The 20,284-nt window shown below is 31.6% G+C and overlaps 1 protein-coding gene across 1 annotated transcript in view; it reads right to left on the bottom strand.

Annotated features, from left to right (window-relative positions):
• The window catches only part of LOC119616289, a 41,156-nt gene extending 21,485 nt beyond the window's left edge, over positions 1 to 19,671 (bottom strand). The window contains exons 1-2 of the mRNA XM_037972635.1: positions 17,281 to 19,671; positions 7,732 to 9,223 (exon numbers count right to left, since the gene is read on the bottom strand). Of these exons, the coding sequence (XP_037828563.1) occupies positions 7,732 to 8,923 (1,192 nt within the window). The 5' untranslated portion in view covers positions 8,924 to 9,223; positions 17,281 to 19,671. The remainder of the gene's footprint in view (positions 1 to 7,731; positions 9,224 to 17,280) is intronic.
• Between the last annotated feature and the right edge of the window lie 613 nt (positions 19,672 to 20,284).

Below are 20,284 nucleotides of genomic sequence, written 5' to 3'. Positions count from 1 at the left end.
CATCAACATCGTCGTCTTGTATGGATAATGATGGTCTGTTCCTTGTTCTGACTTTTGTTGTCGTTGTTGTTGTTTTTGTTCAATTTTAAGATGCATCAATGGTACACGCTACAATTCCAGGAATTGATCATTGCTTTTGGTTTTTTGTTTTACTTTATCATTGAATATTATTTGCCGCCGCCGATATCAAGGATAGAAAGAAGACGAAAACAAGCAACAAACACAATGAAATAATAATATTCATCATACTACATACATACATCCATACATTTGTTGTAGTATATGAGTAAATGTACAATATTGTTCAATATAATAGCAGGAAACAGTTATGATTTTGATTTCTGGGAATATAAAACATCAAAAGTGTCCAATTACAATAAGAAATTTGTATATCCTTCACCATCGTGAGAAGGGTATATATAATATAATTTTCCGACCCTATAAAGTATATAAGCATATTGTGGATCGTCAAAGATAGCAGAGTCGATAAAGCTAAAGTCCGTCTGTTTGTCTCTTTAAACCAATTTTCTCAAGACCTCAGTTGTCTTCATGATCCAAATCATCAATAATTTCGTCAGACAAGCTTTCGAAAAGTGTGCTATTAAAAATCAGCAACATCCGTGCATTAATAACGGTTATATGAGCAAAAATCCGAGACAAACTCTGAAAATTTCATTAAAAACAGAAAAAATTGTATATGCTTTGACAAAAAAGCAACACAGTGGCATAAAAAATATAGCGGGACATAATTCTGTAACTTCTAAACAGTTAGTCCGATGAAATTTTACATGTGGAGAGAGGAGGTATTGTCGAGTTTAAGTTCTGAACTTGGACCTCATGTGCCTACCGAGAGAGCGGTCATAGGTCCCCAAAGTAAGACACCTCGGGTATGTACTAAGATGACTCTAAAGAATTTGCAAATTAGCAAAAAATTTTCCTAATATTTATTATTAGTAAAAGGCACAAATTTCTATTGCTATTATTTTACTCTTTCTGTTAATAAAATACAAGACCAATAAGATGGAAGGCATAGAACCAGCATTAAAGGTATTATTGCCTTTTCACTAAATATTGCACATTTTTAAGTTAATGTCAGTCAAATCAGGTTTTTATGGATTCTTTGAAAATTAACTCTTTTAAATTAACTGCCGCAAAAAAGGTTCCATTGCTTATTATTATTTTTTGTTAAACTTCACTTAAATATGTACATTGATTGTTGTTTTTGAAAAGTTGGCTGCTTACGAAGATGACGAATAGAAATGATGATGGCCTCTTGACATCATGATTGTTGAAAATGTAAAACAAACGTTATGTAAAGCTAAGAGCATGATATTTGTAGTCAGTATCCCAAAATTAATTTGGAATTCTGAATTAAAGGATAATCATCATTGCATTCATTTTAAAATTATTTCTTTATTTAATCTCAAAATAAATATACTAATCGTTTTATAAACCAATGCAAAAAAACTTATTTGCTACCACCAAAATATTCCGTGAATTTATTATGAGATCATGAATAATCAAGTGAACATTTTTTGTCAACGATCATATATTAATGTACCTATTTTAAATATGTAAATAAAAATACATACATATGTATGTATATCGTGGGAAAATTTAATAATGACAATTTTTGAAAAATATATTACTTAGATTATTCAAACATTTCCGGTCAATCATTCCAGAAATATTTAACTAAAATTTAAAATTTCTTCGAAAAAACATAAATACATACATATGTATGTATGTATAAAATATAAAACTACTAAATAATTTAATACTTTATAAATATATACATACATATATGTATGTACATACATAGGTGTTGTGTGTTTTCATCGTCTACCTGTTTTGCAAAGATTTAATATTTTTTATTCGTAGGAATTAAGCGAAAAAGAAAAAAGATTCAAACGGATGTGTGTAAGTTTGTTCATATAAATTCTTGGTCAAATAAACGCCAAGTTGTTGACGAAGGAAAAACATCAAAGATTATATAAACAAACACCAAACCTAAACAACAACTAAGTACGACGAGTATCATCGCAATCAATTTCAACGTCAGCGACCACAAAAAATCAAGAATATGTACAACAAACATACTTATTTAGTAGCAGTCAGCGACTGAGTCCATTTGCACAGTTAATTTGCCACGATTTGTGTGTCTGATCCCTACAAAAAGAAATAAAAAAAACTCCTCTTTCTCCTACTGCATACCCTTTTGTTAAGCTCATTTTCGTATGCCTTTGTATTTTTTCCTAATCACAGAGAATATGAGGAATGCTTTGTTGCATTGAAGAAATTTTAAAGCAATCAGATGCAAAATTCTGTTATACATAATAAAAGAAATGCAAAAGTTTAGATCTTCAATATGTTTAGATGCAAAACTTTCTGAACGCCGAACTCAAATCTAACGAGTATTTGATATTAATAGTTGTTTGGATGGACAAAAATCTAAAGAATCCCAATTTAATTCCACATTTATAAAAATCTCAATCGCTTTCCAGTTGAATTATTGAAAGTTCGGTTATGACTGATAAGTTAAGTCTTTCAATGACTGTAAATTGGATGTTTGATGCGATAAAATGATCTGTTTGCCTTCTGTTGAAAACTTAAATACAAATTTACCGACATACTTACACAAATACAAATATTTTTTTGTACATTATTATATATATATGTATGTAGAAAGTATGCATCAAGGATGGAAACTTTAATTATACATTTATTTAAATTATACTATGTATACACGGTTGTCAGATCTTACAATGTTGTCAAAAAATGTTCAGAAAATTGCTGCCTTGCCACGTTGTCAAAAAAGCATTATATTGTAAAACAATAATATTGTCAGGCATCTGGCGTAACATTGCTATTGCCAGATCATTGTAAGATAATTCTCTGACAATATTTTTTTGTCAGTTGTGCGAATTTTATGAAACACTGGGCATTAAAAAAAAAAACAAACAAAAGTGTAGTAAAAGTGAAACAAAATTGTTAAAAAAATTAAATAGAAGTGGATAATGACATTTCAATTACTTAAATATAAGACATATATTGCAGCTATGAACTAATTGTTTTTGAGCCTTTAATTATCCAGTCGCCAAAAGGTTCTTAAATTGTAAGGTAAGGTTTTCTTACAATGGTCCGAACTGATAATTTACTTGATGCTAACAATTTTTCATTGTCAGTACATTGTCAGATCTAAAATCGTCTATATATACATATCTTTGGTAAATTTGTCTTCTGATCACAAATTCCCATGCCTGTTCTGTATTAGCTGTCTGCAGCTATATTGTGCATATAAACATACATACATATTTATGTATATTCCATATCTGTATGTATGTAAGTGATTTTATATTGGCTTCTGGCTAAAATGAATGCTGACAAATCATGATACTTGAGAGCATGGTTTGTTTGTTAAATAAATGGATTCCATCCTTGAAGCGCACACACGACGTCACGAATCTGACATAAATTAAAAAGAAACAAAAAAATAAAAAAGGAAACAACTTGAGAACAAGACAACAGTAACAACAAAACATAACAACTGCATCAACCAAAACATCAAGAACATCGTCATTATGCTCATCGACAACTTAAACACAATCAAAATAATATGTATGTACTTAGTTATTACAACAGAAATGGCCAAGTTAAAATCACTAAACAAGTAAAACGATCAAATTCGTATGTAAGTATGTATATATGTACTTAAGGTTAAATTACTTGCACGCCGACATTCAATAATATACTCATTCAGATATACAAACATACGTAAGTATAGATGTATGTACGCACATACATATGTACTTTATAGACTGCGAAAGTTGCAAGTTGTAGTCCCTATAGGCAACATGTTATATCTTGCGGTGCTCGATGTTTTTGAAAACTTAAACAGCCATTTATAACTTTTTTTAAATTTTTTCCTCAGCTTTCGTAACAATTCTTATGCCATATTTAAGTTTAAGAAAAAATAAGTATTTATAGCTTTAAACCATAACACAGGTCAACAAAATTTGATTCAATTACACAGGCCAATACTTTTTTAGTCCAGTTGCATTTGCTCTGTATTTTACTAACGATTTTTTTTTTCAAGTTATAATTTGTATTCAAAAATATTTTTAAAATAAGCAAAATATATTTTTTTATGATATTATAAAATGTGTCAAAAAGAACTTTATTTAAAATATTTATACAATGAATTTAGAAGTCTTCTTCGGAATTGTAAATTCCAAAAATCTGTCAAACTTAAAATTAAAATTTCTTAGTGAAATTAGAATTCGATATATAAATCAAGTTACAATTGAAAAATTTTGATAGTCGTTTGCCAGACCATTGTAAGATAATTATCTAACAATTTTTATTGTCATATGTGTGAATTTTATGTATCTGATAATGACACCATTGTCAGATAAATTATTTCTATTGACAACACTATGTTTTCTTAAAATCGTCTGAACTGACAATTTACCGGTTGCTAACAATTTTTCATTGTCAGTACATTGCCACCTCATTGTCAGATCTGGCAACATTGTAAGATCTAATAACAGTCTATACATAGCTTAAGTAGATATACAGCTAGATAAAGATTGACTTTAATACTGCAGGGTAGAAGGTATTATTGTTTTACACATACAAATACACATACATAATACATAGTTATAAAAATATTGTAGTCGAATATGCCAGACCACCTCTGCTGTTGCTGCCTTTACAGGCAATACAACAATCAAACATAAACACATTTTTTTGGCTTTCTGAATAACAGGCAGTCAGACAACATTTTGTATGACGGTCAGTTTTACTGTCTACTTAGTTAGTTAGTGAGTTAGTATCTTTGACAATAAGCAGTCAAAAGAAAGATAATATGTTGTATGTATGTATGTATAGATGTAGTATAATTCATGAAATGCACGCAAATGCAAACACACTAAGATAGTCGTCACTAAAAAGTATGAATTTGTGTATAACTGAACTAACTAACTAAAGAATAAACTAAACTAACTTACTAACTTGTTTACTCACGAACTCACTCGCTACCATGAGTGAGTGAATTTGTTAGTGAGTGACTAAGTGTGTATGTATGAAAGTGTAGATACGTCACACACAGACACGTTAAAAATTTATAAAGCACTCTCAGGCGTTTACACAGATACATACATTCAGTCAGTCATATTTATGGCAGTATCCACGTAAAGTGGCGCCAAGCATTCAGGCGCCAACGACCGACAGACCACAATTTTAAATACACATTCATACAAACGGTCATACATTCATACGTTTGTTTGTATATCTCTGTTGTGTTTTTTTTACTTTTATTATATTTTTGTTGCTGCTCTTGCTGCCGCTAAATTATTTTCAACTACCGCTGTCGTCGTCAGTCGGTAAGTTGATTGGATGGTCGGTTGGTCGTTATTATTATTGATATTGTTGCTGTTTCTTTGTGCTATTGTTGTTGCTATTGCTGTGTGCTATTAAGTTTTATTGTAAAGCAAATGAACAAGTTGGCTAAATGAGCTAACATGTCAATATGTTTGTGTGCGAGTATAAATTGTTTGTTTTTATAGACTAAGAATCACTTAATTCTGTACATATGAACATACGCACTCACATACATACATGCAAACATACACGAACTGGCTTCAGAAACAACAACAACTACGAAAACAGCAACTAATAAGAATATTAAACCATTAAAACATCATACAGATAAACACATCCGTCGACAGGCAGACAGACAGACGGACGGATAGACACTTATCCAAAGATAACGTTTGTTTTAGACAATATTCTCTGATTTTAACTAAATCAAGTAATGGCCATTAAGTGACTTGACTCGACTTAAGTTGACTTGTCTGACTTACAAATGTACGGGAGTATTATCGTCTGTTTGCCATTGTTACTGTTGTTATTGTAAATAAAGTAAAAATAGAAATTCTTAACAATGATCTCACGGCCAAAAATTATTTATTCAAAATATGTACTAAACAAACAAATTGAATACCCTACATAAGATATATGGACTTGGCAACATGTTTGTACTAATCAAAGATGTTAAGCTATTTTGTTCAATTTGACTAGAGCAACGGTTGCCAAAAATATTCTATAAGGTCCAAGAAGATTTTTGAGGAAATCCATAATATTTCTTCATAACGAATGAAACCTTTAATATGAAAACTTAAAATTTTACTATTTGTAAGTAATTAATTGTAAAGTTTGTATATAGTTGTTTTTCTAATAATATTCCAAATGACTTTCCGATGCCTGACGAATCATTCATTTTACAAAATAATAAACTGGTTTTCTTAAAATGAAATAAATACATACAAATGTATGTATAAATAAGAATACATTGAGAACATGTTTTATTTGATGATAGAGAGGAAGAGCGAGCGAGAGTGGAAAATTGATCAGTGATTGAACGAAAATGTCTTGGATTTTCGAAACTGCATACATATGTATGTATGCAAGCGTGAGTTCATATTGGCGTACGAGCAGTGTTGCCATATATTTTTTGAAGAAAACTTTTTATTTTTATGAAAAAAAGTTTTTTTCAACAAAAAAAACTTTTTTTGTACTAAAATTACAAAATACCCAAGAAAAATTAGTGAAAAAATGAGCAAATTGAGGAATTTTGAATAGCTTAATGATAATTGGTACAGAACTTTTCCTTAACATCAGTAGCAAGGAATTACTGGATATTGTGGTCTTAGACACCATAAATTTACACTTGAAATGTCATGATGAATCTATGTAGATTCTGTGTACTACAAGAGGAAACCTCTGAACTTTTGTAACTACCCGTCATTGGGAACTCGAAACACGAAGATTTTGTCTTACCCAGACCCAGATGATATCTTCAAACACTCACCGATTAATCCATTTATTTTCATGCGCGAATTTGGCCTAGTATGGTGAACCAATGGGCTGCACAAAATCTCTACAATATGGTCGAAGTTCATTGTGTCCTTAACGTCTATTCTAAGGGATTAAGGTCATCAACACCGGTAAATTTTTTCAGTTTTTAGGAATATCTCGAATATTAATGGTATAAAATATTATTTTGTTAATGGTAAACATTGTTTTTTTATTTTAAACTTATTTATTGATTAAATAAAATAAAAACTGAAAAACTGTATAAATTTTCAAAAAACTTTTTGTATTGGAATAAAACTTGAAAACTTTTTTGAATCTCAAAAAACTTGCAAAAAAAGGAAAACTTGACATATGGTAACACTGCGTACGAGATCATACATAGTATGTGTAAGTGCGTGTTTGTAGTAGTAAATGATGGCGGCTAAATTCTTTACAAACGATTTGCGTAAATTTAGCAAGTGGCGCCAGGAAAAAATTCTACCCGTTGCCATAGAGTTCGCGTGGTTGTGTTTTCGTTTTATTTTTTTGCTATTTGTTTTCGTTATAGCTTGATTTTATTATTTGTTTAGTTGGCGAAACGTCGCCAAAAACGCTTATAGACACATTCAAAGTATTTGAAATAGTTACCCTTTGGTATGTTGTGTTCAATGCATTCGAGTGCAAAAATGTCTATACGTTTTCAAAAATGTAAATTTTGAATAAAGCAATTTCTTCATTCGTTGTATGAGATCGTACATATGTATATTCATACAGATATACATATATACATACATGTGCATATGTATTTTGTTTGTTGGCGTTTCGAGGAAATGGAAAGATGTAAAAAGAAAATAAACCAGTGAATGTGCAACATACCTGTTTCGAGGATGCGACACCAGTGTAATGGATTGCAACATACATACACTGGGTCGCGTTCGTTCGGACACACGGGCAGACGTTTTAGTTGGGAGGCGTTTTTCAGATCTCGCCAAAAAAATAGGCGACATGCTATCACATATGGTTCTTCGCCGAGAATTTCGGCACGTCGTATTAGTATACAATTTGTTTGGTAGTTGGCCACACAACAGCGCTGAGACGAAGTGGAAGAGGTGGTACTGGTTGCTGGCATGATGGGGATTACTTGGTCGTGTCGGGATTTCACTGCTTTTAGCAGTGACGTTATTTGACTGTTCTTGAGTTGTTTCATTAGGGTGCTGAAATATTGTTCGGGTGTATAGTTGTTGATGCTGCCGTTGTTGGCCATTTGATCTGAACCACTTCTGGAGTGTTCGTAATTTACTTTGTTGCAGGTATTGTTGTTGTTGTGGCTGGTATTCGTATTGGAAGGGGTGGTTATAACGGAGTTCGAAGAGCCGAAGGTGCCGCCACAACAATTCCTTAGAATCTTGGCAGCGGTAGCGGCAAACGATGTCGTGGAAGAGGCTGACGTTGTAGTTGTTGAGTTCACAACTACTGGGGGATTTGTTGGGACTGTTGGTTGAGGAGACGTACGTCGAGCTTTCTTCTGCAGCTCCGCTGTTAACTGGTAACTGCTGGACGTGCTGGTCTCGTTCAATTTTTCGTAATCGTCGACGAGCATTATGTCGCCAGTGTTTACGTAGTTGCAACCATCTCTGCTGGGTGCTTGCTTTCGACTGTAACCCGTATCGGAGTCTGTCGCCGAGACAGAAGTTTCCGTTTCTCCGTCTGTGGCATACGTCTGATGCTGACGAAATGTCAAGCGATAGTCCTGCTCCATTGCATTCGTGGAACAGTCCAGCTGAGGCACAGAACTGTAAGGAGGTGGAGGGGTACTGACATTTTCTTGCCTTAATATGCTCATCGTGGACGTCGATGACATTGAGCTCTCGCCATAGCCGTCGCAACAGCCCAATAACATTGACCTGGGATATTGTTGCGCCCCTGTGGCTAATTCCCGGGGCTGAGGGAGGCGTTGATGTGGAAGGCGATGCGGCAGTGGTTGCTGTCTGGTCGTCCCACGGACAGGAGCTGTTAGGTTTTTTGACGCATAACGCCATAGTTCTTTCTTCTCGCTTTGAAATTTCATGGAGAGACATTAAATGTAGTGGTAACATCGATCTTATCCTATTTGCATTATTCGCTTTAAGTGATTTTTTCGTAGAAGGCCACCGTGTTACCGACCCCTAATATTGAGCGCTTACTTTAACTTTCTCTTTTATCTTTCTTTTAACGCGTATTTTTGTCTCACTTATCCTTATTCACAGATACATAGATATACAAACTATCACAAATAAAAACGGCAATATCGTTGGGATATTTTTTGAGTTACGATGAAAATATAACACTTTTCACGGTTAACACAATACTTTCCAAAATGCTTATTGATCTGAAATTATAAAAGAAAATAAATATTTTATAATAATTATAGACTTTAATTAATTCTAAATAAATATTCAGTTAGCAAAACATTGCATTTGTTCTGTAATTGAAACAAATTAATATTACTCTGCTAAAATTTAGGTATATTTTAGATAGTTTCTTTTGGATTTGAAGCGACATTCATATAAACGGACAGACAGGAATCGTTCATTGTACTTCCTATTATTGTTGCTAAATGTTATAGGTAACGTGGCGCCTGTGGTAAATTTATCAGATAAATGATTGCATGTGTGTTCTCCTTTTTTTCCTTCTTGTTATGGTTGAAATATTTTTTGTGCAAAACGAAACAACAGAATTAACATTTGTTGCTATTGAAGAATAAAATCAGGTAAAAACGAAATACATACTACATCATCATCAATTTACCAATATTGTACCTAGAATAAAACAGTAAAGAGTCCACCGAAATGAATTCGGTCTTAACGATTTATCGTTTACTCTACGTTGCAATATTCAATGTTGTTCTGTATGTAGTATGGATATTGCAAAATCTTCGTTTTATTCAAGCATTCTTTTGTATATTCCACACAGATTTATCAGTTTCTATATATACAATGAAATTTATTTTGGCTGTAACGAATATACATACATATATAAAAATATGATTAATTTTATGTGACACAAATTTACAATAGTAAGGAACTTTTAAGGTCTACTAGAAAGGCTAAAAACTAAAGAACACGAACTCATAGTACATTTTTTATTTCGTAAAAGACTTCAAAAAAAGTTATAGTTGTTGGTAAATACCTTCATCAGCCGACATCAAGTTATCGACAATGGTTACGATGACGACAACGAAATCAACGAATATAGACAGACATATTTAATATATAGACACCGACTGTTTAATGTTAATGTTGTCTGCTGAGTTTCATCTCTCATGTTGTGTTCAGTTTGGATTATTCTTTTTCTCTCTGTTTTTTTATTTTCATGTCATTAAATTTAATGCCTGACAGTCGGTTAACTCTACTCAAGAGCCAACAAAGCATTCAGACAGATTGCCAAGTAGACATCCAGCCAGTCTAACTTTATGTGTTTATACATTCATTCTGCTAACAAATCAGCAAATGGAGGTTGAAATAAAAAGTTTTGGTGTCTTGTGTATCCTTACGTCTGTCCGGCCGTCAGTCAGTCTGTCTCTTTGTTTATTTCATACATTAGAATATCTAGTAACATATTCAATATTCGTTTTCATAAGATAGTAATTTATTGAAAAAATCTAATTATTTTGAAATTTGTGTTCCTTATCACACCTTGTTTGTGGCACCAACCATCAAACTAAAAATGTCGTTAGAGTAGACTAAACACGACCACATTAGCGGCGTCTAACTGGCACTAGAAACAAAGTTTCCTTTGTGCACACTTGAATATTTTTTGTTTGCGTGCAGTTAGTCAGGCTAAATAACGAATAAAATGAAATAAAAAAATAATAATAACTCATGCATACATACATACAAACATATACATACATACTACTATTCCTCTGGTCTGGTCTGGCTGTCTATCAGTCTGTTAGGCGAGTTAGTCAGTCAGTTCGTAAGCAAGCCAGTCAGCCAACCAGCCAGTCAGTTATTTAGTTACTATTAAATTTTTACTCCCTGTTAAGTGAACTAAGTAGCAACAAATTATTAAATCAGTTGAAGGTAGCAGCTTAAACATCAGGCGCCAGTGGGCGCCACTGACGTAATAAAAGAAATAATAGTAACGACGACAGCGGCGTCATGCATGGCGCCACAAGCAGACTGAAGTACACACACTCAGAAATAGAAATTGAACAGCAAGCAACTAGCAAACACACAGATACAAGAGACAAAACCAATACCATTAAGATTAGGCAATCAGCCATTGATAATTACACACAGATGCAATACGCACGTCTCCGTCTCAAAGTTGTACTTATAAATACAAATACCGATGTTGTAGTTTTTTTTTTCTAAAAACATCCAAAACTGTTCTCTCAGTCACTACTCGCAATTCTCTTTAGTGTAGTTTCTCTCGATCTCTTGGTTTGATTTGTTTGTGTTAGTATTTCGGTCTTTGCTGAATCTCCAAGTTATAGAAATTTTATTTGAATATTTTGCGCTCCCTGGTACTCTTTAAAAACGATCTAATTAGATCGTGCTTTTTATTACCATTGTTTTATATGATCTCCCTGGAATTGTAATAAGTTGATTTACTAGTACCCTTCATAAGTAGTAATAGATGTATTTGTTGTAATATTGTATGAGTCCATCTACTTAAATTTTCGACTTCATATACAAATGTATGTCTAAACTTCTTCAAAATTTTAAAACTAATCCCGAGAATGGCTTTTTGCGATGCAGAGTCGTCAAAATATGCAATCTAGCGTCATAAATTAACCAAAAACGGGCGGAAGCCGAATCCTGTCGAATACCGAAAGTTGCATTCCACGAAACATTAATGCAGGGCTCTTCAAATCGCATGTAATAGAGGGTACGTGCTATAGTAAATTTATATTGAATTAGATATGTAAACTTAGGCCACAAAACTTATTTTAGAAAATATGAACCTTCTGCTTAAAAAATCAAACGAAAAAATTAACTAACAATATGAAATGTAAAATCAAATTGCAAACGTCTATTTGCTCAAATCCGCAAGGTAAAAAAATAACCGATTTCGAAGTTTGAAAATTTAGATATTCTTTAATATAGAAACAATATTTCTAAAGACCACCCATCTTCCAAAAAAAGAACTTAATTTTGAATATGTTTCAATAATGAATACATTAGATCCGACACAGCCAAAATAATATTATTGTTATATTCACGCCTCCTAACAAAGACTTTCGAATGTTTTCAATGTTCTTTCATTTTTAAATTTTACGTTATCTAACTAAATACTGTCAAAATTTGGATCACATCTGCTCAAAAGTTATAAAATTGCATACACATATAGATAACATTTTACGTTGGAGTTCGGCGGGACTGTCTTAATGCACCTACTTAGCCTACCACTAAGCGTCACTACTATTCGAAATAGTATTTAAAAAACCTTCAAATTTTTTTAAAATTTTAGCGATCGGTTAAAAAAGAAATCCTAAAGAAGTAGGTACAATCTTTATTAGAAATTATTACTGCTTGCCGGGTTGTAATCTCTTGCAAGTTGATTAACAATATGAGAGAATATAAACAAGAATTGTATTTTCCTCTTCTGAAGTTTAGTTTACCGAAGTAGGTAGTCCTTTGAACTTTGCGTCAGAAGTACAATTTAAGATTATTATTTCAATAAGGAAATAAATTTAAAATTGTACATAAATGGTCATTGGTGTATCATTGTACTTTTGAGGATTGAATTGTACCAGTTAGTTAGTTAGTTTGAAAGGAGTATGTACATATATACATCAAATCCGAAGAAATACAACTAGGCCTCTATCGGGCCTGATGTGCGCTCCTAAACCGATGCCTCAGGTGGGAATCGAACCCACCACCTCCGGTCTACCAGACTAGAACACTAACCACTAACCTACTGGAGGCCAAAAAAGTACAAATGTACCAATTTTGCCAACCCTGATTCAGACTAGGTATGCCAAACGGGAATTCCCGATTCCCGAAAATCTCGGGATTTTCGGGATTTGAAAGTACCGAAAACCGGGATTTTGAAAAATGAAATCCCGGGAAATTTTTAAGTGTTTTTCCGCTATTTTATACATTATAAAGTATTAAATAAGAGAATTTTAACAGTTTTTGGACATAAGATGAGTCTACTAACTTACAAGCTGAAGTATCAAAAATAAAAAGGGCAATAATTACTATCGGATATATAAAAATAACAAGTAAGAAATTATAGGCGGCCGACCATATAACCCCCTACGCCAGTTATGAGAGTAAAATGTGATTTAGTTTTCATAATAAATCATTTAAGTTCATTTATACCTCGCCTCCGATATATTTTAGCAATTTATTGTTAAAAAACCATTTTTCTGAAATGTGCTTGGGGGAAGTCTTCATATGAGTCGATCCTCATAAAATTTGGAGGACGAATTTACGGTTACATAAAATGTATTTATGCTGAATTTCATTGCGGCACTTCTCTTTTTAAGCACTTCTCTTTTTAAGACAATTTGGAAATCATGGATAATTTGGAAACCATTGTAAATTTGGAAATCATGAGCTGAGCTTTTGCTCAGAAGTAGGTTTTTATTCTACTATTCAGTTTGTTTTTCTTTTCACAAAATGCTTATTGGAAAGTAAACACCTACTAAGTGTATTCATATTGCAATATGAAATAGAAAATTTTATTTTTGTCGGTAAATTATTAAGATTTTTTAATTTTTTTATATTTTTCGGGATTTAGAAATCCCGGGAAACCGATATCGGAATTCCGGGTTTATTTAAGAATCCTAAAAACCAATCCCGATTGGCACCCTAATTCAAACCTATCTGAAAAATCGTTCAGTTGCTACAAGACTGGCATAAATAAGAAATGGTTTTGAGTAAAACAGCATGGAATGTTTTGTGACATTTATCTTTCAATTAGATCGATGAATTTCTGATATATAAATTTGACGTTAATATGTTTCTCATCTGGACTTTAATTAAATTTACTTACTTATCAAATATACGTGAAACCTTGGGTTTTAATTTTAACGTTTACAAAAAGCACTCGCAAACCGAAAATAATATATGAAAGACTTTAATATGACACATATTTTAAGTTAAACAAGTTAGAGTGCTATATTCGGCTAAGCCGAATCTTAAATACCCTCCACCAGCAAGCTACTTATTATTGAAACTCATCTAACTATCTAATTTTTAGATAACTTGCCAAAATTTTTGTCGAACTAATTTTGATTAGGTCCAGAAAAATTTATATTAATACGCCAGTTCGAAAACATTTTAATAGAATGATTTATCTATACACAGAACATACTCATGTCGAATTTTATCCGGATATAATAATTTAATAAGTGTTATTAAGTGATTTTCAGAAGTTAACCTTATATGGGAGCTAAGACAACTTATGGACCGGTCCAGAAAAAAATCCGTATAATGATTTATATACATACATATATACAAAATACACATTTATGTCAAATTTTATATCTATGTATAAAATGTGCGTTTAAGTAATTTTCAGATATGGTCCTTATATGGGAGTTGTGACCAATTATGTACTGATTACGAAACAATTTCGTACAATGATTTATATGCAGAAAAAGATCAAGTCTAATTTTACTCCAATAGCTTTATTAATCAATGAAATATGTGCGTTTAGGTGACTTTAGGAAGTGGAATTTATATAGGAGCTATGAGCAATTAAGGGCCTATCCGCAAAAATTTCGCAGAGTGACTCATATGTGCACAAATCATATTTTATCAATATATCTTTATTTGATAATTAAATATGTGCGTTTAAGGGATTTTTTGAAGTGGACCTATTACCAAATATGGACCGATCCAGAAAAAATTTGGTACAATGTTTTATATGCCTATCCGCAAAAAATTTCGTAGAGTGATTTATGTAAAGACAAAACATATTTGTGTCAAATTTTCTTAAATTAACTTTATTTGACAATGAAATATGTGTGTTTAAGTGACTCTCAGAAGTGGACCTTATATGGAAGCTATGACCAATAATGGACCGATCCGAGAAAAAAGTGGTAAAATGATTCATATGTACACAAAACTTATTCAAGTCGAATTTTACCCCTATAGCTTTAGAATTTAATGAAATATATGCGTGTAAGTGATTTTCGGAAGTGGACCTTATATGGGAACTATGAGCAATTATGGGCCTATTCGGGAAACATTTCGCAGAGTGATTCATATTTGGACAAAACATGTTTGTGTCGAATTTTATCAAGAAAGCTTTATTTGATAATGAAACATGTGCTTTTAAGTGATTTTCGTAGGTGGGCCTTATATGGGAGTTATGACCAATAATGGACCGACCCGTAAAAAATTTATAAAATGATTTGTACGTACACAGAACATATTCAAGTCGAATTTTATCCCAATAGCTTTAGAATTCAATGAAATATATGCGTTTAAGTGATTTTCGGAAGTGGACCTTATATGGGAGCTATGACCAATTATAGGCCTATCGGGAAAAAATTTGGTAGAGTTATTCATGTTTAGGCAAAACATATTTGTGTCGAATTTTGTCAAGATAGCTTTACTTGACATTGAAATATGTGCTTTTAAGTGATTTTCGGAAGTGGGCCTAATATGGGAGCTATGACCAATAAGGGACCGATCCGTAAAAAAATAGTGCAATGATTTGAATGCACACAAAACATATTTCTGTCGAATTTTATACCGATAGCTTTAGAATTCAATGAAATATATGCGTTTAAGTGATTTTCGGAAGTGGACCTTATATGGGAGCTATGACCAATTATGGGCCTATCCGGAAAAAAATTCGTAGAATGATTCATGTTTAGTTAAAACATATTTGTGTAGAATTTTATCAATATAGCTTTACTTGGTATTGAAATATGTTCTTTTAAGTGATTTTCGGAAGTGGTCCTTATATGGGATCTATGACCAATTATGGACCGATCCGTAAAAAATTTTGTAGAATGATTTGTATGTATACATAACAGATTTGTGTCGTATTTTATCCCGATAGCTTTATAATTCAATGAAATATATGCGTTTAAGTGATTTTCGGCAGTGGACCTTATTTGGGAGCTATGACCAATTATGGGCCTATCCGGAAAAAATTTCGTAGAGTGATTTATATTTAGACTAAACATATTTGTGTCGAATTTCATCAAAATAGCTTTAGTTGACAATGAAATATGAGCTTTTAAATGATTTTCGGAAGTGGGCCTTATAAGGGAGCTATGACCAATAATGGACCGATCCGTAAAAAAATTTGGTAAAATGATTTGTATGTACACGAGACATATCCAACTCGAATTTTATCGCAATAGTTTTATTCGTCAATGAAATATGTGCGTTTAGCTGATTTTCGGAAGTGGACCTTATATGGGAGCTATGACCAATTGTGGACCGACTGAGATCTACGTTGACAGTATGATTTCTGTTCATATTATATTTACATGTACAAAATTTCGTGTTGATACCGATATATTTGAGGGAGTTATTAACGATAAACTAATTTCCGGGAATATATACCTTTGTATGGGGGCTATGGGAAATATCGGATCGATTGTAAAGATTTTGAATATAATTGGTCACTGCCTGAAAAAATAACGTATGACAAAATTCATCGAAATATCTTTGGTAGTTTCTGAGAAAATTTCAAAAGAATTATGAAAAAAACGTATTTTTTTTCGAGGTAGTCTGAAATTTTTACTCATAACTTTTTACGTTGTGAACCGATTTTGCTGATTTTCAATACCAAACTGCTTAGGATAATAATAAATATTTTGGGTGAATTTGGTTGATTGCCTTTGCTTAGTTTTAACGTGAGCGTATTTTACACAGACAGACAGACAGACGGACAGACGGACATAGCTAAATCGACTCAGAATTTCATAAGGACCCAGAATATATATACTTTCTTGGGTCTTAGATGAATATTTCTTGGTGTTACACACGGAACGACAAACTTATATATACCCTCTACCACCACTGATGGTGGTGGAGGGTATAAAAACCGTATATTGGATTATGCCAATCTTGTAGTAAATGATCGACATATTGATATGATGTGACATATTGATCCAACAAAAAAATAAGAATGACGTTCAAATCCAATAAAAGGTAGCATCAGTGTTATTTTTTAATGCACATGTTTTAATGGAACTCGACATAGCCGAATATAACTAACAATAATCTGATTCGCACTCTTCGAAATTTCAAAATGAAAAACAAATATCATGAAACTGTTTAAATTCAGCATTTACTTCAATAGTGCAATAACACAACAAATGGCTTTGAATATTTCAAGACTTTTTAATATTTCATAAACAGTTTTAAATAGGACCCAATATTGAGTTAGGACACTATTGAAGCGAATGAACGATCTGTATAACAAATATAAATTTTTTGGATAATATCAATATGAACTTACATGATTTATTAATTTATTTATTATGCAGCTTTTTATTGATCGCCTGTGCTTTTCTTTATCCAATTCATTTGATTAAATTTTATTTTAATTTAAATGTGATATTTTATTTTCTATTATTATTCAAACAATTTGATATGATTATGATTTTTAATTTGATTTTATTTTAAATAAAATATTGTTCTTAGAGAACTTTTGATTATGTTTTGTATTTATTTATTTATATGTATGAATTATTGTAGTATAATTGATATGTTTAGGTTGCTAGTGAAATTTATTTAAATTATTTTCAACTACATTTGAAAAATTGTTGAATTTATCTTGTTGTTATTTTTTATTTAATTTTTCGTTATTTATTATTTTTGCTCGCTCGCTTGTTTGTTTATTTAGTTTAGTTTGTTTTATTTTGTTTTGTTGTATCTTTGTATCTATCCATCTAAATATCTAATATGTATTTAAAAATAGATCATTAGATTATTGCTTGTTTTGAATAGAATAGATTTTGTTTAGAGAGGTTTATGCGAAAAAACAAATCATAAAACACCCGATACACACACATACACCGTTATTTATGTATGAAATGTATGTATGTTTATGACATTTACTCAAAAGCAATAACAAAAACACACCCGAGCACACGTACAAAAAAACACAGAACATAAATAAAGAGCAATAATAATTAATTTTTCACTATTCACTGCATAAAACAAATACGGCAAAACATAAAAAACAACAACAGCAACATACATATGTATAATGCCAATATGAGGTACGATTTTGTTGTTGTTTTATTTCATATATTTCAGTCTAACCACGTTTTAAAATAGTTGTTTTTTATTTCTTTAACTCGGTTTCTTCACACATTTAATTTTGAATTGAGGTTTGTTGTTGGTTGCTGGTCTTTTTATTTTATTTTATTATTTTAATTTTATTTTGTGTTTGTTCGCAATTTTGTAGAAAACTAATAAACACAACAATTGTTAAGTATTTATAAATTTATAAATTTATAAATTCTTAAGTACAACAACATTCATTCAGGCAGCAAACAAATATTACGTGTTTTGAATTTTTAAAAACAAATCACTCTGCTGCTGTTGTCAGCAGCAGTTGTTGTTGGTGTTCTTGTAGTATTTAATATTTCACCTCTGCAAGTGTATAATGGGCGAATTTCACCGGTTGTATTTTACAAATCGTGTAATGGTTTTTCGTTCTCTCCTCTTAATCTCTCTTCCAGTCGCTACTTAAACACCCTTTTAATTATTTTCAATGTTAAATTATCATTACTATTATTGCACTTGGCCCAAGTAAGAGGAAATAATAGATCTATCGGACGACTGGTATGCGATAAATCCTCAATTTTTAAAAGAACTATTTAGATTTCCTCTTTAAATGTGAACTACAGATGGTCGGGCGGGCGGTTTGGTTGATAAGTTGTCAAGTTTTCCACAATTGTTGTTGCGCTTAAATTCCAAAGCGATTGATGGATTATTATTGTTTTCCCCTATACTGTTATTTACAGTGAAGATGGATGTAGTTGTTGTTTTTAAATGGGGGACGAGTATCAATCGATTTGTAATCTTTCTCTCTGATTTTATTTTTATTGTTACATGAAGTCTTGTTTTACTTTATTTTTGCTTTATTTAACAAAATATGCAGAGAAGAAACCAACAAAAAATAAAAAATAAACCAAATCAAATGTTGAGATTGCTGTTGTGTTGCTGTTTGGTTTTATTTTTTAAACTCATAAAATGACAGCCGCAAGAGCGGAGCACTTGAACCAAACGGGGGAGTGGGGCTTATTGTGTTACGGCTCGTAGCGCAAGGCGATAAAAAGCGAACAAGTACAATCTCTGGCGCTCTCTCTCTAATAAGCACAGGCAAAATGTTTAAATTCAGCATACACCGACTCGGGTTGGCCACCAGTAGAGCACAACAAAATAAAGAGCAAAATTGTTTGTGTCCAATGTTATGATGATGATTCTTTTTCTGCTCGGATTGTGGTCGTCGTTGTTTCTGTAGTTGGATTTTAGAATTCCTACACACAAGTGAAAAAGATACAAACACATTCACATGTACAACCAACCGATTACGTGCAGAATGAATGTATGTTTGTTTGTACGTCGGACGGTCGGTACTCTCTCGTACGTAAGTTTAATTGTATGTATTTTCAGTTCTATGTAAAATAAATCGTAATGATTTTTGTCTATTTAAAAATTTTCTTCGAAATCAAAAAGAAACAAAATTATGTTAAGAAATCAGCCCGGAAATTGTTTCACGAAAATTATTTTTCTTTTTTTTTTTTTTTTTTTGTTTTGCACTTTTTATTTATTTATTTTTTCAATAATCAATAACTTATATTCAAATTTATTATATACACATGTGCAATATCTTCTTTATTTTTTTTAACAAATTATTTCAATTTAATTATTCGTTCTGTATCAAATGATATGCATATGTATGTGAATATTTTCTTTATTTCTTTATTTATATTATGTTTTCACTTATTCTTTTTTATTAATTATAAAAAATTAAACTTTTTTTAAAAAACGAAGTATTAAATTTTTACGTTTTGTATTACATATTCTTCAGACTTTTTGGTTGTTTTTCTTTCTGGTTGTATGAATTTTATTGTGGCTGTTGTTGTTGTTGATAATATAGTATTTTTTGTACACACACTTTGATACCGTTTAGTTGTGTGTCAGCAGATTTTTTTTTATAAAAATATAAAAAATAAATTCTATAAAATTTTTTTCTTTAAATTTTATTTTGCTTTATTACTATACGCCAACGTGTTGTGCGGACTAGTTTTAAACACCAACTAAATTCAGAAAATGCAAAGAAATTTGTTAGTGACTATTATTGATTCTCTCGCACACTCTCATGTATCTCTAGCTGTTGTTTTTCTCTTACAATAAATGTGTATCTGTGAGATACTTTATAGCGACCAAATTCTTATAAAAAAAATCCACACATACGAATAGTATCTTGTGAATACTATTCTCTCTTG

The sequence above is a fragment of the Lucilia sericata genome, unplaced genomic scaffold (assembly GCF_015586225.1).
Source record: "Lucilia sericata isolate MDLA Ls3-8-SP2 unplaced genomic scaffold, ASM1558622v1 Contig000064F_arrow, whole genome shotgun sequence".
NCBI classification, from domain to species: Eukaryota; Metazoa; Arthropoda; class Insecta; order Diptera; family Calliphoridae; genus Lucilia; species Lucilia sericata.
This window is presented reverse-complemented; position numbering and strand designations above follow the sequence as displayed.